This window comes from Harpia harpyja, chromosome 2, assembly GCF_026419915.1.
Source record: "Harpia harpyja isolate bHarHar1 chromosome 2, bHarHar1 primary haplotype, whole genome shotgun sequence".
NCBI lineage: Eukaryota > Metazoa > Chordata > Aves > Accipitriformes > Accipitridae > Harpia > Harpia harpyja.
In genome coordinates, this window is record NC_068941.1 from 64,817,435 (window position 1) to 64,843,670 (window position 26,236).

Sequence of the window (26,236 nt, forward strand, 5' to 3'; positions counted from 1 at the left end):
ACTGTGATTTCTTCTAGCACTACTTTTGGCATGTCCTTATACAGAAACAGGACAGGATTCCTGTTGGTTCTTCTTGGAATCCATATTCGTTATTTGTTATTGTGGTAGATGTGACTATAATTTTTTAAGTCAGGAAAGTGTGAACATTAACACCCTAATAAAGAATTGCTTCATTACATCTCTTAAGTGAGACTGACTGAGGAAAATGAAAATAGCTTCTCATTAGAAGAGAGGAATCGGGGGGAAAAGCTCCAGTCCAGCCTGCTTATCATGGATGAACAAGTACCACATAATGAAATTGAAAAACAAACAACTGAAAAGGAAATAAAGCATATTCTCAAATACCAAACAATCTATGAAATATACATCCATAAGATAGCATTAAGGTAAATTCTTAATTGGAGTTTAATTAAAAAAAGAGAACTTTACTTCTGTAGATTCTAAAAATAGGTAACAGAAGTGACTTTAGAGCCTAAACCTCATATGCTTCCAAACATTTTCAGAAAGTGAGATTATCAATCAGGCTAAAATTGTAAGGATAAGAAACACTAGTTTAAAGGCCCTATGTTTCTGCAGAGTAAATCCATAATTAAACTGCAAGGGCCATCTCTGTGTGTGTTTTAAAAATACAACCCTCAAAATACTGTTTTTTAAAAATACAACCCTCAAAAAACCCACTGACACTGTTGAAGACAGTGATAACAGAGTAAATGGATGTATTTCTCAGATGATGCCTTTGTGACATCTCTTTTCAGCTTGAAACTAACTGTAAGTGTTGAATTGCCATTGTCATAACAACATGCCTTCATGGCATCAAATTTTACATCTTCTCTACAAGTGGTTACAGAGTGGGAAAACGTAACAATGAGGATGAAAAGACAGGACAGTTTGGGACTGTCATATGCTTTCCTCCTCTCTCTTTTTTTACATTTTACTGTAAATACTACATGCTCCATAAGATGACCTCTGTTGTTGTTCTTCTGTTCATCAATAGTAAGTAAAATATTTCTCTTGGGTGTCTGAAACAGGTTGGATAATAATGCTGTTCCTAACAAGAGGATTCCAAATATAAGACTTCAAAAAGAACAGATAGAAGTTTTATGAAGAATTACCAAACACTCTGGCTACAAATCCAAGTGGAAACTGGGAGGCAAACATGGTGAGAAACCAGGGAGCAGCATAGAGGCTGGGGCCAATCTCATGTTCCTCTAGGTGGTTATAGAGATCTCGATGGTAGTCGTGAAGAAGTCGAGACAGTTGATACATCTGGATCTGCATGGAATAAGAACAAAGAGACTAAAGATAAACATGATTTAACACTCATAGTAACAAAGTCCACGCTTCATGCTCTTACTAGAAGATACTTGTCAATTGATGTTTGGACGGAATGTTGTGAAGAAAAGCAATACTCAGAAGCCACCTAAAAGACCCAGACCTGTGAACCTATGACAGGGTCATTTGCAGGGTCATTTGAACCTCATACAACATGTAACAAAATTCTTCCTATTTATGGTTTTCATAGTTTCCCCAGTAGTCTTTTTATTTGAAAATAGTGCATTTAAGATGATGTATTCTTTTCCCAGATTATCCTTCCCCATTTTTGAGAACTGATTTTAAGTTCAAGTCCAGATTTTGACAACGCTATCTATATTGCATTATGATTTAACATTAGCATCCTTTTATTAGAAAAAATGAAATCATACCTGTAAAATTGTCATGTCAGGACGATATTGTTTTCTCAGGCCCATGTCAAACATGAGAAACTTCAGCATTTTAAAAGCATCTTCTTCACTCATATGAAGTAGTAAAACTCCTGCTACAAAACTAAGGCCCTGGCAATATCCTACTTCCTGGTCCAGAAGCGAATAGGCCTTCAAAATATTGTAGAGTGACAGCTGCCCAGCTCCCAGCTGTGCTGAGAAGTACGGATGTGTTGGAAATGTGCGCCCTGTGAAAACAGGTGAAGTTAGTGACTTAAACTAAAAAATAAACAAAAAACCCCCCAACCTTGCCATGTTATCAAATTAAACAGTCTTTCAAAAAGGTAGATTCTTTTGAAAGGTAGATTGAGTCAACCCACAGGAAGACCATATGAAAGTTAACAATACAAAACAATCAACTCCTATACTCTACTACTGTTTTGTTACAGTAGTTGCAAAATTAATTTAGAAATTGTCAGGGGAATGGGGACAGTCTGTTGTTTGGAACAGCTGAGTAACTGGTTCTTAAGACTGGCCCTTGATCAGTTTGTGGGAGACTTGATTCAGTGGCTCGACGAGTCACCCAGTCCTCTTTTCTTGATTAAAAAGTGTTAGCTTTTAGACAACTATTAGGATCCAGGCACAGACTTAGAACATCTGAGCTCTGTGGGTTGGGGCCCCTTTCCTTTCTTTTTTCTTCTTGTCTTTTTTTCCAGTAAATGTGTCTTTTGTCACCTCCCTCCTTGCCTTGGTCCTTCCCAGTCTTATGGGTCCTTCCTGCTTTCCTGCAGCATGAAGCTCAGACTCTTCCATGAGCTGATCCAGTTCACTAACCTGGCAGAAAAATCCGCTTTTACATGGGGTTAGTTATTTTCCCCTGTTGCTCAGCTGTGTCAGCTCCAGGAGGCATCCCATGAGCACCAGCACAAGTCACAAGTGCTTGGAGAGTGGGAGTAGGTTGTTGGAGCAAACCTTTCTCTTGGTAGCAATGGGTTTTGGATCTATTCCCACATCTCTTTAAACCCCACCCTAAGGTGAACTATACTAATTGTAGAGCTGTAGGAGCACAACTGAGCCATTTCCAGTCCTTCAGTTCTAGAACAAGATGGTGACTTCCACCCCAGACTGGCTTATCTGTAAACTTTCATACAGAGCTGGAACCCACGTCCTTAAACCAAACCAATCCACCTAGGTAACTTACACAATCAGTTTGACCCACAATATTTACTCAGTGAGTAAAAACTCAATTTGTCTTTTTTTCTGCAGCCCTTACAATATCAAGAATTCTGTAGCTATGTATGTGCTATGATACATGCTATATACATATTATATGAGAGTGCAGCTAATGGAGGCAGCCAACAGACACAGCACTTTGTGCAGCAGTTTCTGGGCTTTGCTTCTTCGAGCTCTTGAGCATCTGGATACTTTGTCCAGGATCGCCAGGGGACTCCTGGGAACCTGGAAGTACTGCTGCTGGCAGGTAAGGCTGAGGCTGTGGTAAAGGTAGCTCTGGCAGCTTCTAACCAACCCTCGTCAGCTGCCCTTGATGACAGGGTGCCATAGCCTTTGTTCTAGCTGATCCCTGATTAGGGAGGGTCATTAATGAGTGCACCCTCAGCAAGTCTGCAGATGATACAAAACTGGGAGGAGTGGCAGATACACCAGAGGATCATCCTGCCATTCACAGGGACCTTGACAGGCTGGAGAAATGGGCTGTCAGGAACTTCATGAAATTCAACAAAGGGTAGCGCAAAAATCCTGCAGCTAGGGAGGAGAGGAACAAGCCCACGCACCAGTATATGCTGGGGGCCACCCAGCTGGAAAGCAGCTTTGCAGAAAAGGACCTGGTCCTTGCCAAGTTGAACATGAGCCAGCAATGTGCCCTTGCAGCAAAGAAGGCTAATGGTATTGTGGGCTCCATTAGGAGGGCCATTGCCAGCTGTTCGAAGGACATGATCCTTCCCCTCTACTCAGCACTGGTGAGGCCACACCTGGAGCGCTGTGTCCAGTTCTGGGCTCCCCAGTACAAGAGAGATATGGACATACTGGAGAGAGTCCAGCAAAGGGCCACTAAGATCATGAAGGGACTGGAGCATCTCTCCTATGAAGAAAGACTGAGAGATCTGGGACTCTTCAGCCTGGAGAAGAAAATGCTCAGGGGGATCTCATCAATGTGCACAAATACCCAGTGGGAGGGAATGAAGAAGAGGGAGCCAGGGTCTTCTCAGCGGTGCCACTGGCAGGACAAGGGGCAATGGGCACAAATTGAAATACCGGAAATTCCACCTAACATAAGAAAATAAATCTTTTCTTATTGTAAGGGTGGTCAGACACCAGCACAGGCTGCCCAGAGAGGTTGTGGAGTCTCCATCTATGGACATATTCAAAACCTGAGCAAACATGGTCCCGGGCAACCTGCTTTAGATTACCCTGCTTTGAGCAGAGGGGTTGGACTAGATGGTCTCAAGAGCTCCCTTCCAACCTCAACCACTCTGTGATTCCATGAACAGACACATTAAAGGTTTCACTTCTACAGATTTTTTTTTCAAAAACTTTTCCAAAAGTAAATATTTTCATTTCTAGGAAAAAAACCCTCCCCCTATCAGATTTCCCCTGTGAAATACCTCAATGGAGAAGAAATTGGAATGCTTCTTTTGTTCTAGTATTAAGTGGAGCTTGTTTTTCGGCCACCCACTTGTTAAATACCACCCCACCCTTTAGCTCCTGGAACGCTGCTGTGCTGCCAGATAATATCAGAGCTCCTGTTTCAAGAAGACAAAGCCCGGGCAGAGTCCTCCTGCCATGTGGTAGCTGCTCTACCTTGTCACATGGGATGCTGGCATTCAGTTCCTGAGCACGTTCCCCCTTGGCCAGGCTGTCACACAGTTGAACGTTACAGACAAAATATTTCTAACTTCCAAATGAGAAGGAGCTTGTGTTCCTTTGCAAAGGAATCCTCTGTCTGAATGACAGATTATTACAGCATGGTCTAAAGACAGACCTGTACTGCCTCGCTCACGCAGCAAGGCTCCTTTCATATAAGTCACGAAGAAAAGTTACAAGCTGAGCAAGAATAAAAATGCAAGGAAGTTCTGAAAAACAGTAAATGGAGGAGGAGCAGAACTGCTAAACTCACAAGCTGATTTGTTTCCGAGTGCCCTGGTGATGACTTAACTAAGAATTTTATCTTTTACTTAGGAGCAAACAACTCCTGGCCCTGCTGAAAAGAGACTCTAAATGAACTGTGATACCTCAAGAGTGCCAGAATGAGAAAGTAAGTACTTACTACTTTATTTTTGAAATGTAATAAAACAAAACATAATTTTCTACTGTACTCAGCAAATACTCAGTGATGAGTACAGTGGTTTCCTACACTGAGAGCATCTGGAAGTCCATTTACCCTACCTTAGTGAGAGAAGATATCATTTACTGAACATGACTTTGGTGTTCAGGACCTGAAATCCCCAGTGACTGCAGTGGTTGTGCAGGTGGTGCCACAAAAGGAAACACATAAAAAAGCCTTCAGGGAATTGTGGCTTTGTTCTTGTCCATGTAATGAAATGGCACTGAGACATGTAAACTGGGCCAGGAAAGCGGCTGCTGTAGCTTACCTCTGCATCCAGATGCACGCTGCTGTCCTCATTCTCCGGAAGCGCTATTTACAGCTGCAGATGCATCTATTCAACTAAGTGTGAGCAATACTATTACAGCATTGACTCATACTGTGTTAGCAAGACCTCTCTACCTTAATTTTGGTAAGTTTTTTTAAATATTATAACCGCATGTTGCAAGAACATAGGTTTTTCGCAAGGGAGAAGTGCATGCTTTCAGAAGGATTCTTAAAGATTTAAGAGAAAACTCTTCTGATAGCCTGAAGGTACGCAAGTCAGAACATGCAAATTCCTTCTAGCTGCCAATCCGGTTATGCTCTCTGTTACTGTGCAGCACTACTCTATTTCAATGTGAATCACTAGGAAACTAGGAAGTCTTCAGCTTCCTAGTGTCATGTTACTGAAATAATAGGGCCCAATCCTTCCCTCAGCTAATGGGCTAGCAAATAGTTCCCCAGCAAAAACAACACTTTGCATGAAAACCACCATGAAGTTACCAATTTGCCAACACATGCAGTCATTTGTTTCTACAAGCAGAGCACACAGCTAAGATGAGAAAGTATTCATGTGCAGAACCAGGCAGAAAATATGAACAGCTTGCTGAGCCAGCAAGCCCCAGTCTGCTGTGTGAGTCAACCAAACTCAGACTGACTGTGCTCCCTACCGTCCAGGAGTTGTCCCACCCCTCTCATGTCCGCTGAAGGTGTTCAATTCACTAACTCAGCACAAAACTATTCACCCCTTACTGAGGCACTTCAGTGCGACAGAATCCCAACGTTCATTGCCAGGGGTATCAACACCAGGTATGCTGACTTGATCGATAGGTACTTGCTAGCAAATGATCTCTGGCTGCATATAAATGTCTTTCTCAAAAACAAAAGATGGGTTCTGGCGCTGTGCGATCTAGGGGAATTCCTAGAATTGGTGTGACAAAGTCTGGAGGGAAACAATTTACCTACATTGCAACTGCCTATTCCCAGCTGGCTTTAAGGCTGCTTGGAGTGTTACTTTCCCAGTGCCAAGTTGAAACCTAACAGGCCTGTCAAGTAGGGGAAAGTGAAGGTGGCATTGACCATCACCCTCCCCACCTCAGCTGACACCAGTTTCTGCAGAAACATGCCTGTTCCACCAGATTCTTGTTTTCTGTGCACTGCCTTGATATTTTGACTCACTCTACCAAGTGTTGCAAAAAAGGAGAAAATATTCTCATTTACCATATAAAGCTTAGGTCACCATCTAAACTTGACAAGTCTCCTCACAGTTCAGTACCTGCTGAAGATAGTCTGCACATTGAGTTATTAAGCAATAGGTGCCCCTGGACAGCTCTGGGTATAGGTGATCAGGCAATTCTTCCATGTGGAAGAAAAGGGGTATAGCCTTTCATTTGTAATGAAAAATACTCAAATACTGTTTGAGTTGTTATATAAAGAGCAGAAGTATGATGGGACAACTCTGTACTACTTCTTTACAGAAAAGACATAAGTGAAAATAATACAATAGGTATTAATAATTCAGATCAAACCAAGTACAGATTTTCCCATAAATTTTTATCATTCTATCACATGACATTTGGTTACTTGCAGTGCATAACTTCCCCTGATGGGAGTTTTTCATGGCAAATTCATTTAATCAAACTTAGTGATTATGGACCTCTTAAATTGCCCCACACAAATCCTCAGACCCAAATCACACACCCCACAACACAAGCCTGTTTTAAGTTCTGTTATGCTTTGGAAGACATTATTAATTTTTTCCTTTATTAGGAAAGAGCATAATCAACACTGCGTTAATTGTGGAATTATCCTACACACAAGAGCTGGGATCCTCTTGGTAAAACATCAGGTCCTGGTTTCTCAGAAAATAAACTGAATTAAAATATACAAGGGAGGAGAAAAACAATATCTTAAAAAATTATCCACAACTGTATATTCATGAGGATCATCTGTAGATTATCTGTAGAAACTTCCAATTCAGCCACATACCAGTGATGTGTTATAAACTTGCATCAGATGGCTTACATTCAAACACATATACTTTTGCCAGGGTAAAGGTTAGACATGTGAACATCTGACTCAACAATCACATATATTTGAATAATTGGTGTCACATTAGAATGCTTTAATGACTGCAACAGATTCCACAGAATACTTAACCCAGATAAGGAGCAGCCATGTGCTGCTTGGGGGCAGGACTGGAGAGAAAACGGAACAGCCTTCATGAGGGAAGATGGAGAAGATGCCAAAACGTACCTCTGTGAGGTCTACGAAACAAATGGCTGACTTGTGAGAGCTTCTGAGATGGAGAGGTTGCTCATACTGATACAGACCTTAACAAAACCATCTGGGAGCAGCAGTAGCAACCAGAGACAGTAACAATGCTTAATACTGATCCACATCTTACAGAACATACTGACTTTTGGTCTTTCTAAATGTTCCTGGGTTTCATTATGGTCTTAGTCTAGCAGTGGCAAGAATCAATCAACAAAAGAATCTCACACAAGGGAACTAAAAGTGATAAAGGAAGAGGCCCAGGAAAAGTAAAAGGAAGGGTTAAGAATGGCATAATTTTTTTGAGGTATACAAAGACTGCTATTTTACAATTATCTGAAGCAATCTCTTCTGCTCCTACCCTAAAACAATCACTTAATTCCATTTAGATTTCCCTTTCTCATGTTTCCTTCTAATATTAGAAAAAACTTGTTCAGCTTTGAACAATAAAAGTGAGGGAAAATGGAAAACTCGACTCAATAAGAGCAAAAGCCTGCCTGAAGCCCACCTACCAGTCACTTCAAATCTAAGAGCCTTGGTTCCTAACCTCTCTCTACTAAACTCAATGGACTATAGTATACGCGCCTCCACAGACCAATTCATGGTCCCTAAATCAGGAGGCAGCTACTGCTTAAAATTAGGCAGCGTGAATAACCTGCCTTAAAAAGAGCCTTTTTAAAAAGTATTATTAAAAAGACCTTTTTTCATAATTGTTTTAATACAAGTAAAAATACCAACTGCTAGCAGCTATCCATTAAAAAAAGAAAAAAAAGCAAAGAGCAAAACTTATGCATTATTTCAAGTAGAAGTGTTTAACAGAGACAGCGAACACTGGACATCAGGAATGAATAGCACGTGATTCAACAGTCTGCACTTAAATATTGACCTCCTTTCTTGACAATTTGTATTCCATGTGCCTGTGGAGTTCACTGTCAGTATCTGAAATACAGATGCGTTACAGTTACATCTAGTAACCTCTTATTACCACAAGTTTCAAAGGATCTCTGTGCTTGAAATGCAGATTTTGCATTTTCCTAATGGTGTCAAGTAATAGTTCTCACTTACACCAGATTAAAAGCAGTTCTTACCAACAACCTATTATTAAATGGTGAGAGGCTTTTTGTGTGTTACCCTCTTTTATTTAATTCTCTTCCAGAGATCATAAAACCCTTATTTTAATTTCAGACCACTACTGTACTTACCTAGGTCAATAAGTATTGCATGTTGTTGAGAAGTTAGTTGTTTTAGGAGTTCTTTATAAGGTGTGTCCTTTGGTGGTTGTTTACTCGGAAACTGGTGTTTAAGGTGGTATTGCTCTGCTAGAAACTTCCAGATCTCCCCACGGTGGTGACGTGGTACTCCTGAGAGAAGAAAGTCATTAAAACAGTAATTTGTACTCATACTGAGGGTTCAGCTATAGCTGAGTTAACAGGATTGAGGAACTGAAGATCTGTATCTGCTAGATATGCAAGCAGATCCCTATCTGCTAGATCCGTATCTGCTGTCTCCAGTAGACCATAGAAGCAGATCAAGCTACAGTGCTTATACTTCCTCAACCAATGAAAGACATCAGCATCTTAACAGGAGAGATTTAAGTTAGAAACAGGGTGAGCTGTCTAAGTCTAAGGTTACTGCTTACATCCAGTCTCAGAAGTACCAGAAGAGGCAGCAAAAATTGCAATACTTGCCTCTGAAAAGTTATATGCTGTCCTGGTTTCAGCTGGGATAGAGTTAATTTTCTTAAACCATGACATATGCTTATCTCCCATTTTTCCATGTAAAGTACACAATAAAGCACTGCAATAGAACTAATTAACATTTTTCATTAATATAGCACTGACACTGTTGTTAGGATTAAGTTTTAGGAAGGTAGGATACACACATACCAAAAGTATAAACAAGTACAAATGAGATGTGACCTAGAGACTACAACAGAAGGCAGATAATCAGAAAGCAAGTTCTGTATTTCTAGTTTTGCTGTTGGTTTGCTGAATGACTGGTACACGTAAAAATGTTCTAAAGCTTGAATTTCTTTCTCTATAAAAAAGGACGATACTACTTAACTATTTCACATAGGTAATGGTAGCCTTCATTTGTATCTATACGCAAAGCTCTCAGAGTAACAGGTTATTGTTACACGCATACTTTATTCAGCACAAGACTGGCACTATTAAATCATCTACACAAGAAATCAATACACTATTCTTTGCGAAAGTATTCCATCTAATCCATGATGTATTGGAACCAGATATTACAGTTTGAAGTAACTTACGGCTTAAAGTTTTTTGGACTGCTTTTTTCTTTTGGTACGTATGTAACATATGGATGACAACAACAATCGGAGAAATCAAAATTGACTCAAGCATACAACTTACATGGAAAGATAACAAAACATATTAAAGCAATTTCACTCCCTTCTCTCATCTAAGCACAAAAGGATATGAATTTATCTCTGCAATACTCATTTTTATTACACTATCATAATCCAGAGACAATTGCTTGAAAATGAAATGCTAGTAGAAATGTATAATATTTGAATCCACATCCCAAGGGTATTTAGAGAACATTTCTGTAAATTACTTTAGGGAACTTAAACCCAATTATCAAAAAGTCTCCAACATGAAATAGTGAGAGAAAGTGCTGTTTCAGACACTGAATGAGCCAGGTTCTCCTTTGCAGATACACATCTAAAATCCCATTAGCTTCAGTAAGGTTGAATGTGTCACATAGGGTAGCACTGGCTTAATAGTGCACATTTACAGCTGCAAAATTACAAATTAATTAAAATTCCCTTTAAGGAAGTAGTCAGATATTAAATTTATCTCTGTATGCTGCATCGTACATGTAAAATAAAGTATTCAGTTTACTACTTCCTAAATGAAAGATGCACTATATTTAAACATGTACTACAGTGTACATTATAGGTCAACACTATATGTTTGTTATCCTAATTTAAGCCCCATGCTTATTGAAACCTGCATTTCTTACCTGTTTGCCTTGCTAACTCAAGTTATTTTTAATGGTTTTGGTCTAAACTAGAACTTGCTAAACTCAATTTAAATGCATTTTTCATTTCTGCATATGCATGAAATTTGACATCACTCTAAGAACTCTGACACAGCTTAGGTCTAGAGAGCAGAGCATAATAATAGCATCAAGAGCTAGGGTTAATTTCCCCTTCTACTGGCTATTTGCATGTGCTTTTTATTAGCAATCCACTAAGCAGGGCTTTATTTATTTATTTACTTATTTTGCATCACTCCAAGTTTTTTAAGTTTTATTTTGAACTCCAACAGAGGCCAGCATCACTGGACTATCAAGCAAACCAAGTTTTTCTCATGCTCAAATACTGACTGGACAGAGCCCTTTACCTACATGAATGGAAGGAAACCCGTGATAATGAGCTTTCCTTACTCTGCAGAGATCTGTGCTTGGGACATTTGATATTGTTAGAAATCTAGACTTAGCTAGTCATCTTAAATGGACAATTTGGTTTAACTTGCTTGAATAATTGCATATAGGCAGGTGCAATAGAACTATAAAAACATCCTTGGAGTAGCCATCTTCACCGTCAGCTACACAGAGCACTCCGTGTAAGGCCTTTGGGTCCAACCATGGCACAAATAACACTGAGTAATAACCCAATTTCTTAGAATATTTATAAAACAACCTTAGGTTATATTACTTCTGATGCAGTGGAGAGAGGGGCTGGTTGCTCAGCCCTGCAGTTGTGAGGAAGACTGTAAGTGGTGTTTGCAGGTACAATGTATTGTTGAACTCAAAAAAAAAAAAAAAAAAAAAAAGGCAGTTCTACAGAGATATCCATGGATACTGTTTGTATACACACATACTACCCAGGCTGGAACAGAGAATTTCCAGATAATAGTGCAGACAGTTTCTTCAGTTATTTACACAGTCATTTCTTTGGCATTATCCAGGCTTTTTTCTTTAATTATAACTTTTAATTTATAAAATCAGATTGCAACAATTGTAATGCATTGAAGTACTGTACAGCTCTCCTGTAGGGACAAATGTTATTAAAAAATGAATACCAAGTACTGTAACTCCAGTAATACAATTGCAGCTACCGCTGAAAGGGACTGTTACTTCCGTACACATAACCATGAAGATACTGAACATTGTTACTTGTTTAGTCAGCAACCTGAGGAACAGCTCTAGTGAGAATCTGGTTATAAAGAGTGCTTAAGAAGTCACCCTATTCCTTTTCTAATACAATTTACATGCATTTCAACAACTCAAAATAACAAACTGTGCTTACCTTGCCCAACAGCAGAGTGTATTTTTTCCACATCAAATTTAATCTTTGACCTTCCAGGTGTACTCAACATTTTTTCCCAAATCAAAGTTACATCTTTCAAGCATGGTGTGATTTCTTCATAGTCAAGTTTCAGACGTCTGTTCTGCAAATTGTTTTCTGAAGCTAGAAAGTGGTATCATGAACGCACCAGTTAATACTGTTTACTCTTTGTAAAACAGATTAATAGAACTTAGAACTTCATCATGCAATCCACCTAAAATTAAACCCTATTAATTTTGAAATATTACATATCTAAATTTTTGTGATTGTGGGGTGTTTTGGTTTTGTTTGGTTGTTGTTTTTGTGGGGTTTTTTAAGATATTATATGTAATATTAACTGTGTTTGGCCTGTTAAATTAAGTTCCTTACAGCTAATCAACTCTTAAATCTAAAGAAACAAGAAAGATGATGACTAATGAAATAAACACAACATTTTCCTAACAGGATTTTTCAATTTCCAAGCTCTTAAAAACAATTAGTGCAGCAGACCTACACCAAATAAGAACACAAACCCAATGCAGTAATCTATTTCTTATGCATACAGCTCCATAATAATAGTAATAATGACAAAGTAAAAAAATTAAAGGTGAACATTCACATGTCCATTTTTATATACTACATAAAAAGGGAAGTTCAAGTATAGAAAACTTCAGAACCTTGAACACAAATAGGACTACAAACACTATATATACATGAGGCTCTCAAAGACTCCACTGAAGAAATCAGAACAAGGGTCAATGCAATGCATAACTCAGTCTTAAGTAAGACATTTTAGATCATCAGAGCTCCTGGAGCAGAGGTGCATTCTAGTATTGGTGATTTTCTCAGATTACAATTTATAAGAATATTGCACCGTATCTTCATGTGTTATCTATAACGGATTAAAAAAAAATTAATCAATAGCTGGGAAAGCATCAAAGAACCATGGCAAAAATGAAAATAAATTCCGTAGCCGAGTGTTAATTCCGAAGTTTAGAAGTGGAGTGAGAATTTCAAGGGACTCCTGGCAAAGCTTTTAAGTTTTGTTTCTGCAGGGGCATTTTAGTACTAGAATGTACCTGGAAAAAAGGGTTTATTAATGGCATTCATGTAAACTAAATAATAAAGCACCTTTTGGGACAGTGGATGAATTTGTGCAGTTCGCAAGACTGAAAAAACAGAAGAAGTCTTTCAGCTCAGATGGAGAAAAAAGGTATAATACAGATGAGATAGAAAAATGTCAGACATCTATTCCTAAAAGCCATGAAATGCTGAAAGAAAATGCTATAAGGAAACTGAGATGAAGCTACAAAGAGAGCACTAAAGAGTGACAAACTGTGGTAAGTCTATGGAGAATTTAACAACATGGATATTTGGGCTGTAATGTGGCTGAGTACTCAACACACCTAGTTCCATGACAAGAGCCCTGGGATATGGTCAGCAGCTCTCTACTTGAAAAAATGAGCAGAGCACAGGTTCAAAAGACATAAAGGACTGAAAAGGTTCTATAGTATTAAACAAAACTTAAAAAATACTTCTCAATAACACCCATTGAGCAATTTACAAATAACATGATTTGGAACCATGTTTATGAAATAGTGTATCATGAAGTAACCATGGTTTTTAATTAAGTTGCTATTCACAGTACTTCATTGTTGTGATGATGCGTTACTGTAATGCTAACAAGATACTCTCATTTTGAGGACATTCTGCCATACATCATAAGTCTACTGCTAGTTTTAATGATTTCACAGTATGAACTCACAAAATCACACTCCTATGCATTACAGTCTTGAGACAATCTATGTTAAAAGGATGTTATCTTTTGTTAGTTTAACTCTCCATTGTTTGTATGTTCAACTTGTTTATATAAATTTACTAAATAGTTAAAAATCACTTGAAATTTACATGGCCCACAATGGCACTAAAATAGCCAACACACTAAGCTCATCTTGTTCTGAGATCTGTATCTGCAATTAAGGTTTATTAGATTATCAAATTCTAAAAGTCGCAAAGGGTTAGCTTGTCCTGTACTCCCACTGGCTAAAACAAGATTCTAGATTTTAAAAATGGAAAAAGAAAAGAACTGTTTATATTTGGGAAGGGTCCACCTTTCTTCCTTATCCTGTAGTTGCTTTCACATGTTAATGATTTCATTCAGTGAGGTTATTCATGTGAGTTATGATGTTACCTAAGTGTTTGCAAGATCTGGACCTCATAGTATTTATTTTTGACATTTTCTAATTTAGTTTTTGACTTTTCACTTCAAAGTAGTGTATTTCATTTTAAAACATTATTTTGGCTGCACATGTACTGACACATGCTTTACGCATCCTGATACAGACACCTGTAGCTTAATTTTACTCCTTAGGGTTTTTTTTATTCCTGGTTTCTTGTTGCTTTTGATTTTTCCCTGTAGATTATATTCAGTGTTTAACCATAGACCCATGTAAATACAAGCACTGACTTGTGTGTCCACACTGAAAGTGATTGTCTATCTAAATTCTTTGTCAACTTCTTCACATTTTCTTCAGGTCAAATACAACATATTTATATATTAGAGTATTAAAAAAAACCCTTAAAACACAGGTAGCATTGTATGGAGATAACTTATAAATGGCATTTAAGTTTCAGCTTATATGAAAACAAACTCAGAGAAATCTTTCAATGTTCTGTCTTTTGCAAACAAGTGTTTTCTGGTGCTTGGCAACTTTCCAGTCTTTTCAGACTTTTCTGCTTTATTCAATTTTCTTATGCCATGTGCAAAAATGTGACAGTGGGAATGACATGTAAGGACTGAGGAGAGAAAATGTCTTTATCAACAAGTTTAGATACTGACACTACCGAATTCCCAATATCACACTTAAGCATTATCAGTAAAGATGCAACATACTGTACATTTAATATTTTGTTCAGTATTACACAGTAGTACTCTGAGAATTATTCCTGCATGTAAAATATTTGGTTTTACTTCCCAGAGACAAAAGCATCAGAACATGTGGCATTACATTACAAAGCTGTGCTCACTGCAGCATAGTCATCTGTTTTTTCAAGTACTGTCTCACCATCTGAGCTCTTAATGCAGCAGCTACCTAGGACAACTTCCTTACTCCACAGTGCATACAGCACAGCCTGGGTCTTCAATCATGCCAACACCCGTCTCATTCATTCAATAACTAGCTTTAGACATGCTCATCTTAGTGAATTTGTGATGGCTTTGCAATTGTTTCTTTTGGGCAGACAAAATTGGAGCATCTGATTAAACTTGTTAAAATTTTTATGGATATTAATGTCCTGCAGTTGCCAAAAACTTGACTGCAGGCTGTAGATTCTGATAACTTGAATACAAGAGGATTTAAAAAATAAAATCAGGAATATAAATATACAAAACAGAGAAAATTAATTTCTAAATGCTAGGTTCCATAAAAATTCCAAGCTACAGAATGACTTGATAGGAGCTTATTTATGACAGCACTGCTCTAAGTTGAAGGGATTGTATAAATCATTGCTCTCAGTACCTCTTTCCCCAGGTCTTGGCCCCTTAGCCAAGGGAATTGTATACCTGGTATCCACTGCTGTATTTTATTTTACTGGATTAGCAAGTACATTCACTGGGAACACGGCTGTCACCTGTAGGGTTCTTATGAAATTCAGGTATCAGGTGTTCTTCAGATATCAGGGTTGAAATAGGAGAGCTGTACTACTAGGAGCAAATAGCCTACAGGTGGACTAAGTGTTCTGGGAGGCCTTATACAACATCTCAGAGAGGTGTCTTCTCCTTCCAGTCGTGAGTCTTAGCCCAAGTTTAAAGAAGGATTTCATGTTTGGTATACTGACCTTTCCACATGGCTGGGCCCTTTCTCTACACAGTTCTTCTTCCTGGAAGACAATCCTTCCTCAAGTTTACACAAAGGAAAAGAAGAATTGCTATTTTCATGCCAGGTACCTCACCTCTTGAGGATCCAGGTGCCTGCTCCCTTCCTGAACGTCTAAAATCATCCAGATAAACATTTCTGTCCTCATCATTCATCTCTTCAAAGGAACAGCTCTCAAGGGCAATCACTTGTGATTCTGTATGCAGCTGCCACAATAAAATGTGTATTCTTAATCAGCTGCATTTTATATGTAAAAATTGCCACCACAACGGATTTGTTGCAGCTATGCATTCATCCACAAAAAAATTTTGGTTAAGAACAACTGCAAATTCCAGTTTCTCAAGCTCCTTCTCATCACCCTTCTGACTGATCTAAGTCATTATTACTCTATACAAACCTTGCTTGCACAGTGTGTGTGCTACTGCAGGCACCCATAGTTTCAAGTCCACAACCAGCACCTTAAGAACTTCAATTCAACTTCAAGACTGGCTAAACAGGATGTTGCAATGACCAATACATAGACAATGACCTATGGATGCGGATGTAGAAAAGAATTCAGTTCATGATAGCGATTGCGCTGAATTCCTTGTCAGAGCTTCTAGACAGCAGACTAAAAAACCCCAGCCATGGTAAAACTAAAAGAGTACCAATTAAGATCAAGCCAACAAATAATAAGGTGAAGTGATAAAAAAATAAGTCTAAATTGTCACCTACACTAATGAGAGCTGAGGGAGATGCTGCTAAACTGATTTACCTATATGTTCCTAAAATGTTTCATTAAGGCTTGGTCCAAACCACTGCCAAGGCCACAGAGCAAGCCAAAGAGTGAACTTGTATTGCAGTAGGGTGTAATCAAGAACTTCACCAACCTTGTAACTTCTGGTTTTCTTTCTCCATTCTGAGGAGCAGTATCTGCTGAATAATGGCTTTCTTCCACAACTCGCGAAGCTCACGGGGTGTTCGTTTCCTTTCTTCTTTCAGTGGCCCAAAAGGGCCATCTTCACACACTGGTTCCAGTGGGGATCTGGGTGGAAGTTCTCCCAATTCGGGGTAATCTTTAAAAGAGAGAAGGTGTTGTGAACTACTTAACATTTCATTAATAGGTGAGTGAAGGGACACATTTTGAAAGCTTGCAAATATATACATACATATCTACACACGCACACATATACACACATATATAGGAGGTAATACCAAGCAAGGCTTCCCAGATGACAGTTTCAAGCAGATTTACAACCTGCTTCTGAGTAAGAATCATGTGGGCCAAAGCCTGGAACTTTTTTTTTCTATAACCTGATAAAAACATTGTACCATACACCAAGACCATGGCTTGCCAATTACAGCTTTACAAGGACAGAACTAAAAGGCAAAGGCAAGTTTGAGAAATTGCAAAAAATACAACCTACAGCTGAAACCTGCCATTATTCAAATAGCAGATCAAATCAAATATAGCACCCACATAATTTAAAGAATAATCTCTAAACTGTGTTTAACAAAGAAAACACACACCCTTAGCTGCACAAACACAACACCCCCTAAGGCCATACAATGGGATTATTACCAGTTCTTAAAGTAAACATGCAGAAAGGAGACAGGCACCTAAGACGTGTTTGCTCTCACTTCTAATTTTTAACCATACCATAACCTTCTGCACTTTTTCTTTTAGCTTCAGCTAGTCTAACACAAAATGTATCTTTTTGTCAAGCATGCAAGGTAATTCTAAGAAGACTGAAAACACTAAAAAAAATAAGGGAAAATTACAAAAAGTCTCAGGCAAATTGAAAAATCTTTTCTTTTTGGAGAAAGGGTAAACAGCATTGTTTTTAATCAAGTTCTCAACATAAGAAGCCTAAGTTCCTACACTTTGTTTTCTTAACCCCTGCTATAGTATCACTTAATTTTGTTGTTTTATACAGCTGCTTTGAAGACTCAGTAGTCTTTGATATAACCTGTACCTAGAAGACAAATTACTCAATTCACCACCTTTAAAATGAATGGTCAAAACCACCCATCTCTTCCTACCGAATCCCAAACGAAAAGCCATTGCAACAGCACTTCTCCTTCTGCCAAACAGAATGGCTGTGAAATGTCTCCCCGAGGACAAGCTGACCAGTCATACATGCAAAAAAATGCTTTAAAATCAGTGCAACAAAAACCATTCCCAGGACTCTCCAGCCAAGGAGAAGTACATCTGTGCATGCTATTTCAAATAGCTCCTGGAGAAGGGGCATTCCTGAAACAATTATTCTGAAGGCAGCTCAGTGGTCCATTTCTTTATCATTGCCTAGCATAGTGATAAGGATTTTGAATTAAACACACACATTTCATCTCTAAAAACTAACAAAATATGCAGGTTTTCACCCCTTCAAATTCTGCTCAGAATGCTACCATATATTGACTCACATGGTTCATATACAGCTATTCTTTTCTTGTTTGTTCAAAGGCACTCACACAACTGAGCTCAGATGACTAAGTAAGAATGGAAACGTTCACAGCTGTTGGCTTCTGGTTTTCTAAGTTTTGCCACTGTCAATCTTTTCCTCTCAAGGAGTCAGAGACAAATAGGGTGCATCCAAATACCACCTGTTTCCTTATACAACATTTATTTGCTTGTTATCACAGTTAAATTCAAGGGCTAAAATATACATATAAAAATAAATGCAACATTTTCAGCTAGCAGAACAAATTAAACCTTTACAAATTTGCACTCTGGATATAAGTGCGGATAGCCACACTTCAGGTATCTACAGCATTTCAGAGAACAACAAACTTCATGGGAATGAGAATTAGGCAAAGGACAAAAATGCAACACTTTAATGGCAATCACAATTTGTTACAAAGAGAAGTAGGAAACCCTGACAGATGCATTCAGAAATACAGCTGGTTATGAAAAACATCAATACAATGAAGAAATATTATATCCCTTAAAAGAAACTGGGAAACATTCATTTAATCTTTTTCTTTACAGGTACATGGAAAGACTTCTGTGGGCTAAGATCTGCCATTATAAAAGAGGTTAGGTAAATGTCACCAGGTGGAGAAGAAACACACACTTGATAATTCTCAACTTTGTTGACAATGAAAGAAAGATTATTTTGATTTGATTGTTGTTTCTGATGCACATACTATACTGTCAACAGTGTTCTGTACATTTTTTATGTAGAGTGACTACATATAGTAGCTTTCATCCCAATTTTTCTTAGTGCATATTAAGACAACTTTATAAGGGAAATGCTCTTAAGGATAATGCTGGTAGAACTAGCTTAATTTGCTTGAATAAAATAATAAACTTAAAAAAAAATAAAAAGACCATCTTCAAGGAAAGTTGTTCATTTCCTCTAAGGCTGCATTACATGCACAAAACACCACCACCGTAAGAAAGAGAAATTAATGTAAACAGTCACCAAACATCAATGCAAAAACTAAAAGTGATACAGAGAGGAACACCCACATCTACTGTATGCTATCTGCAGTCTATTCACTTCTTATTACATTCTTATAGCATCCAATATAGAATGCACACACATCTTGGGGGAAACAAATCTCTTCTCAGCCTACACATCCTCTCAGTGGTTTATGAATCTCTTTTAGAGTCAGGTATGTATTCTGGTTTTACATATTTATATATGCACGTATGTGTTAGAAAATACCAGACTATCTACAGGGACGGTTTATGGTTACCTACTTGCCCCCCAAAACAGGCTGGCAAAACACACGCAAGGAAATGGATTAAACGCATTGCATTCCTAAAGCAAGAATGAACATATCCAATGCCTAGAATCTTCCTGTCTTTACCATACACATTCTACTTTCTCAGTGCAAATTTTGTGGATTGGTCTTCAAGTACCAACTTAACAAAGGATCACCTTCTAATTTATTGGAAATGTTACTCCCTTATCATCCTCCAGTGATCAAACTGTGGCAACACCCGAACAACTGCAAAGCATTAATTACTCAAGACCATGGTCCTGCTTCTATTTAGGCTGAAAATTTCTTGTCTATTACTAATCTGGTAAGATCAGGATTCACTAAAAGAAATTTAACTCACAATGCTTAAGGCTATAAAAGAAAACAGAAAGGTTATAAAATTCTACAGGCTGAACAATTATGATTATCAACCCTACCTCTTAATTCCTCTGTGGAAGAGTCCTAGGCTTGATTTTGCATTCCAAATTGGTGCTCCTTTTCTATCTTTTCTTTCTTTCTTTCTTCTTATCACTTGTGGACATTTAACAGAAAGTCTGAAGTCTACTCTGATAAAGCACAACACATTCACAACCGGCCTTCCCTCCCACCCCCATGCTGGCATGTGGCAGGATGTATAGAAACCAAAATGAACCTGTTTAACTGCTCAGGCGGCCTGTCTAAAGTTTGCAGAGTTGCATCAGCTGTTTGGCTGGTAAAGGAGGGCAGGGAGGTGGGATGTGCAGGTAATCTCTCAAAGCAAAGTAAAAAACCAGACATTTGGTAAGTCAACACTAACCCATGTCCATGAATATACAACAAGGTGATCAACAGACATGCCATCCGGCTTCCAGATCCAGAACAGACAACAGTAGAAATACTGTAACAACAAACTGAGTATTTCATTATTACGCACAAATGACCCGGAGGACAGCAGAGAAAGCAAAGATAAATAGTAGAGCAATTCAACTGAACGTAACCGGGAGCTCACATTCCACTGAATCAAACTGCCATGTGTTAAAATCCAAGTAATGTGAAGCCTTCAAAACTTTTATGAGAATAGTAAGTGCACTTAAGCAGGACCTGAACACTTCAGCACACACTGAAAGACTGCTTCCCTGTTCATCTGCCAACCTCATCTGCCAACCTTGTCAGCTCTTGTTGACTCCTATTCCACATTTGACCTGTACTCCTTTCAAATATGTTGCTCCATTCCCTGCAGCTTCCATATAAAATTCTACCTCCATACGTGGTACTTCTACAAGCCTACCACACTTCTACTCTTTAAGGTTCAGGATTGGACAAGTTGACTCAATAACTATTATTATATTTTATCAATACACAGGTTATTTTCCATTTAAAGTTCATACTTGGACTACCCTTCAGAATTACTCTTCTGCGCAATGCACTCCTACAAATCTGTGGGTCCAAACTAAGTATTCCTCCAGAAACAGTGTACTTCACTGGGAAAGCCACCAGCTTTCCTGTGCTTGTAAGAACTTCTGCAAGGTAATGAACTGCAGATGAAACTGCCCATGAAGCAGATGGAAATGTTGCATAAATGTACTAATGCATCCATACGTACCTCAAAAGCACTGCTCTGATGCTCCCACCACTTTGTATTGGGTTTGTGTGGCAAGGTTTTGGTAGCGGAGGCGGTTACAGGGCTGGCTTCTGTGAGAAGCTGCTAGAAGCTTCCCCTATGTCCGACAGAGCCAATGCCAGCCGGCTCCAAGATGGACCCATCGCTGGCCAAGGCCAAGCCCATCAGTGACAGTGGTAGTGCCTCTGGGATAACAGATTTAAGAAGGGAAAAAAAGTTGCAGTGGGCACAGAAACTGCAGCTGGAGAGAGGAGTGAGAGTCTGTGAGAGAAACAACCCTGCAGACACCAAGGTCAGTGAAGAAGGAGGGGAGGAGGTGCTCCAGGCGCCAGAGCAGAGATTCCCCTGCAGCCTGTGGGGAAGACCATGGTGAGGCAGGCTGTCCCCTGCAGCCCACGGAGCTCCACGGTGGAGCAGATATCCACCTGCAGCCCGTGGAGGACCCCACGCTGGAGCAAGTGGATGCCTGAAGGAGGCTGTGACCCCGTGGGAACCCCGCGCTGGAGCAGGCTCCTGGCAGGACCTGCGGAACTGTGGACAGAGGAGCCCACGGAGCAGGTTTTCTGGAAGGACTTGTGACCCCGTCGGGGACCCACGCTGGAGCAGTCTGTGCCTGAAGGACTGCAGCCCGTGGAAGGGACCCACGCTGGAGCAGTTTGTGGAGGACTGTCTCCTGTGGGAGGGACCCCACACTGGAGCAGGGGAAGAGTGTGAGGAGTCCTGCCCCTGAAGAGGATAAAGCAGCAGAGACAACATGTGATGGACTGATCACAACCCCCATTCCCCGTCCCCCTGCGCTGCTGGAGGAGTAGGTAGAGAATCCGGGAGTGAAGCTGTGTCCGGGAAGAAGGGAGGGGTGGAGAGAAGGTGTTTTGAGATTTGGTTTTATTTCTCATTACCCTACTCTGGTTGATTTGGCAATAATTAAGTTAATTTTCCCCAAGTCGAGTCTGTTTTGCCCGTGATGGTAATTGGTTGAGTGATCTCTCCCTGTTCTTATCTCGACCCACGAGCCCTTTGTTATATTTTCTCTCCCCTGTCCACCTGAGGAGGGAGGAGTGATAGAGCGGCTTTGGTGGGCACCTGGCATCCAGCCAGGGTCAACCCACCACACACTTACACTACCCAAGAAAGGATGAGGCCAATAGGAACAACGGACCAAGATGGAATTTGTACAGCAGATTCATTCATTTATACTCAGCTCTTTGGCTTCACGTGGCAGCACTTCAATCCTAAACAGCAGAGCATCCCTACACTCCAAAAGGATCAAAAAATGCATTATACAAAACTCTCATGTGCAAAGATGAAACACAAAACAAAGTACAAAAGATTACGAAGAAAGTATCATGGTATATTACTACCATGGACCACACTAAAGGAAGTTTGTAAATGAAAAGCTGGTGAATGACTGCAGTCGTAACTAAAACAGACAGTATTTGACTGGTAGTTCGAACAGGAAATTTCATTAGCTCCAGAAGAAGCTACAATGAAATAGTGCGTTTGCTGGGACCTATGGGAGGACATTAAAGTATTCCAACAGTGAGTTATTAAAATGTTGCCTTAAACCGTATTTTTTTTTGAAATTTCATTTGTAATTGACTAGAAAAAATCTTAATTGATCAATAGTTTCTCCTTCAATCAACCTCAGTATTAAACAAGGCTTTCCAAAAACAAGAAGAAAAAAAGGAAACCCACTAAGAGAAACCACACACACAAAGTAAAAAACAACAGAAGTGACAAACCCACCTAAAAGCCTAAATTTTAAAAACATTCTTTCAGAAGCACTTAGTCTAACCAACCTCAAATACCAAAAACAAGATAACAAGATTCATCTTTGACTAGAAGCTGCAACACTTCACGTAGAAAAGAAGGGCTTGTTTTATTTTTATAGGAAGCTAATAGGGAGGAGACTCAATTAGAATGCATTACTGTCATCCTCACTATGGAGTTGGTTACACATGGCTCTCTGCAGTGTTTACCAGTCACATCTGCTCTCCAGGGTTAAGAAGTCAGACAAGATATGGGGAGAATGTGGAAGGAAGAATTCCATTAAGCATTTTAATTTCTGAATTACACTGTTTTTCTTTGTTGCATTTTAAACACTCCAAAATTCAGCTTAGCAAACAAACAAGAGAATCTTTACAGTCACGTAAGATTAAATTGCCCAAAAGAAAGGACTTTCACAACATCCTTAGTTAGTCCTCTTCAGATTTTCCATTCAGGTAGTACAACATGATACAAAATTAAAGAGGAACTGCAAACTTCTATAACCAAGGATATAATATTCCTTTTTTTTTTTTTTTTTTTTTTTTACACAGATGTCTGGAGTATTTGATTTCATAACCAAGTATGGTACCATTACCAGGAGTCTTCTGTTACCAGAAAGCTTCAGATATGAAACCACAAGAAGCAACAAGTTCTTCTAGTCTGACATACAGTGGCTGAATAAGGAATTCTTGAAAAATTGTGTATTTCAATATGGTTGATTAAAATCAGCTCTGAGAGATGCTTTAGAGTTAGATTTTTCTTTTAAAGCCAAGAGCTTCTTAAAAAGTAATCACTACCTCCAAATTCAGCCCATTTACTAATATTATCAAGCCCCTAGAAATGAATGCCCTGGTATTTCAATGGGCACAGAAGCCGTCACACATTATGTGTGATACTTAACTGCTTATAGCCAAGCTCCTATGCTGCAAATCAAGATTATGAGTATATATTCGCTCTGAGACAAACTTAGTAATCAATTCTAACCAACTGGCTTTATTACAGCATTTACAAAGCTAGTCATTAGTTAATTAATAATAATTTTGCTGCTAAAAAAGAACCATTAAAACAGTATTGGAGGATGCATTACAAATAATTTACACCGCAAACATTCTAAGTACAGAATGCTAAAGCAACAGTTTACAATATTTGCAATACTACTACAAAATGATTTAAAAAATATTTTAGCTTAAATAATGGAAGAGATATAACCCTCACCACAAAGCGCATAAGCAGATAGTTAGGTGCTAACTACAACTGGTTTTAAGAATAACAGTTCTTCAAATCCAAACTTTTCTTCAGCACTTTGAATTTAACAGTTTGCTACCTCTGTCTGCCAGAGACTAAAACCCAATTCATTTTAATGAATGAGTCAATTTTTTTTTTCCTGAACAGAGATACTTGTACTTTCTAGAAGAATTTTTTTCTGCAAGTCAGGTTGTAAAATACTACATAGTTGTTCTGGCTAAAGTTCCTTTTTTTCATCTGAATCTATTTTCTGAGTACTGCTAAGCAATACCAAGCACCTCATTCCTCCAAATTGCCATTTCTTTCACTGTTCAACATGTAACTCCACACCACTGCCCACCTAAAGCAAATCACCCATTCTCCAACCTAAAACTGACACAGCTGTTATAAAAATCTTGCTGTCTACTGCCAACACACTTCCCACAGCAAGAAAGCTCATCACAAGCACTATCACTTTCCCACCATTTACTTCAGAAAACCATTCACACTGCCTCTAAATCTAGCACTTGAGTTTACTCTCTTGGGAGTTTCTGACAATCGGCAAAACAGTTCTCCCACTATGACCAATTCTGAACAGTCAATATGTGAAAATTGTAGTGAAAAGTCCACTGCACAGAGATTTGTAGATGCTGAATAAAAGTATGCAAATATCCTGCTGCACTGCAGTGCAAGGTGAAGTTTCATGATCACTCTGCACTGATCTAAGTGTGTCCTGCTCCTCAACAGAGTAAGAGCACCCACCCTCAGCTTCCAGACACATGTCCCTGTCTGCCTCCCTGTGCCTGCTATAGTGCTTGTCTAATACTGTGAGCGGGACTAGAAAACTGATCCAATTGAAAACTAATCACCTTTTTTGAGTGAGCCCATACTTCAGCTAGTTTAAAATGATCACCAAGTTGTTCCCTTCACCTTTTTACCAGCCAAGACAGAGAACTAGAAGTCCTAAATCATTTGCATAGCCACAGAATATGGCTCTTGTTAGAGAGACTCTACTAGAAGTATGAAGATCTGGCTGCAAGTAGCGTGGGCAGGTATAAAGGTAAAAATCAACAAACTGAAGAAACACTGTTACTACTTAGAGTGTTTAAGACAGTGAGTGGGAAAGCCAGAGTGAATTTTGTGTACTCATATAAAGAAAACAGGCCAAAAAAGCTTTAGAAAAAGAGATCAATGAAAACCTTCGTTCAAAAGAAATATAGTATTGTAACAGATCAAAGTGTGATCCATTTTGTAAGTGACCTGTGCTTCTCTTTTTCCATCTCTCCACTTTGCAGGATACAACACTCATTCCACCCCCACAAATAAATAAAAAAGAAAAATATCGGAGGACAAGTCACTGAGTGTATCTCAAGGTGGTGTTGAGAGAAACGCTGCCCCCCAGTGCTCCACAGCACCTGCAGCAGCACAACCATTCCCCGGGAAGTAGCGAATAGCAGGAGATGAGGTTGGACATTTGAACTGTAGCTTGCTACTGTAGAACTAACATACTTCAACCCTGCAAACCTCCAGCTACCATCTGGAAAGCAATAAAAATACCTACAGATCATTTCACCTATGCAGAAAATCCTTTCTAGATCTCCAAACTGGAGATCAGCCTCATCTTCAGGCTCACCAGAGATCACCAGGCTGTCCTGTCAGGCAGCAAATTGCGTAATGCTTCTCCAATGTGCTTCATGGTAAAGTTATGTACAGAAGCAGGGGAAAATAGTGGGGAAAGGGGAAAGCGGCAGCACCCACAAGCAGGAGGTGGCTGGAGGAGGGCCTGCACATGAGACATTGCTCCTGTAACAACTGAAAGTAATGGTTTCCTGTACCCGAGGCTTTCTGTTGTCTCAGAGCACTCTCCTTGCCTGAGCGTGGCTGAATTGAGTCCAGTCATCAGGCAAGGCAGGAATCTCAACTGGCAAGAAAAAATTGGCTTTCTAGTGTATCTATCTGCAATATATTTTTTTTAACTCTACTGATTTGGGACTGTTTTTCATTTTACTCCTGAACTAGTAAGAAATGAACACCCTCCTTCACTTATAAGAAAACCCTCCTTTTAAATAATGGTGTCTGCAAAACAGTGTGCTCTGCCTGGTAATACATGATGCAACCAACAAAGCACAGCCAGCAATCATGTCTCTCCAGCTGAGCTACAGGAAATGAAGTTTTAGCTCAAACTACTTATGAGCACCTCCTAAAGAA

General features: G+C 39.2%; 1 protein-coding gene across 11 annotated transcripts in view; it reads right to left on the minus strand.

Annotated features, from left to right (window-relative positions):
• TBC1D1 (TBC1 domain family member 1) overlaps positions 1-26,236 on the minus strand; it is a 123,671-nt gene that overhangs the window by 11,647 nt on the left and 85,788 nt on the right. For all 11 annotated transcript variants that reach the window (XM_052780264.1, XM_052780268.1, XM_052780269.1 and 8 more), the window contains 5 exons: positions 16,620-16,805; positions 11,858-12,019; positions 8,781-8,939; positions 1,704-1,948; positions 1,113-1,272 (listed from right to left, as the gene is read on the minus strand). In XM_052780264.1, coding sequence (XP_052636224.1) covers positions 1,113-1,272; positions 1,704-1,948; positions 8,781-8,939; positions 11,858-12,019; positions 16,620-16,805 — 912 coding nt within the window. The remainder of the gene's footprint in view (positions 1-1,112; positions 1,273-1,703; positions 1,949-8,780; positions 8,940-11,857; positions 12,020-16,619; positions 16,806-26,236) is intronic.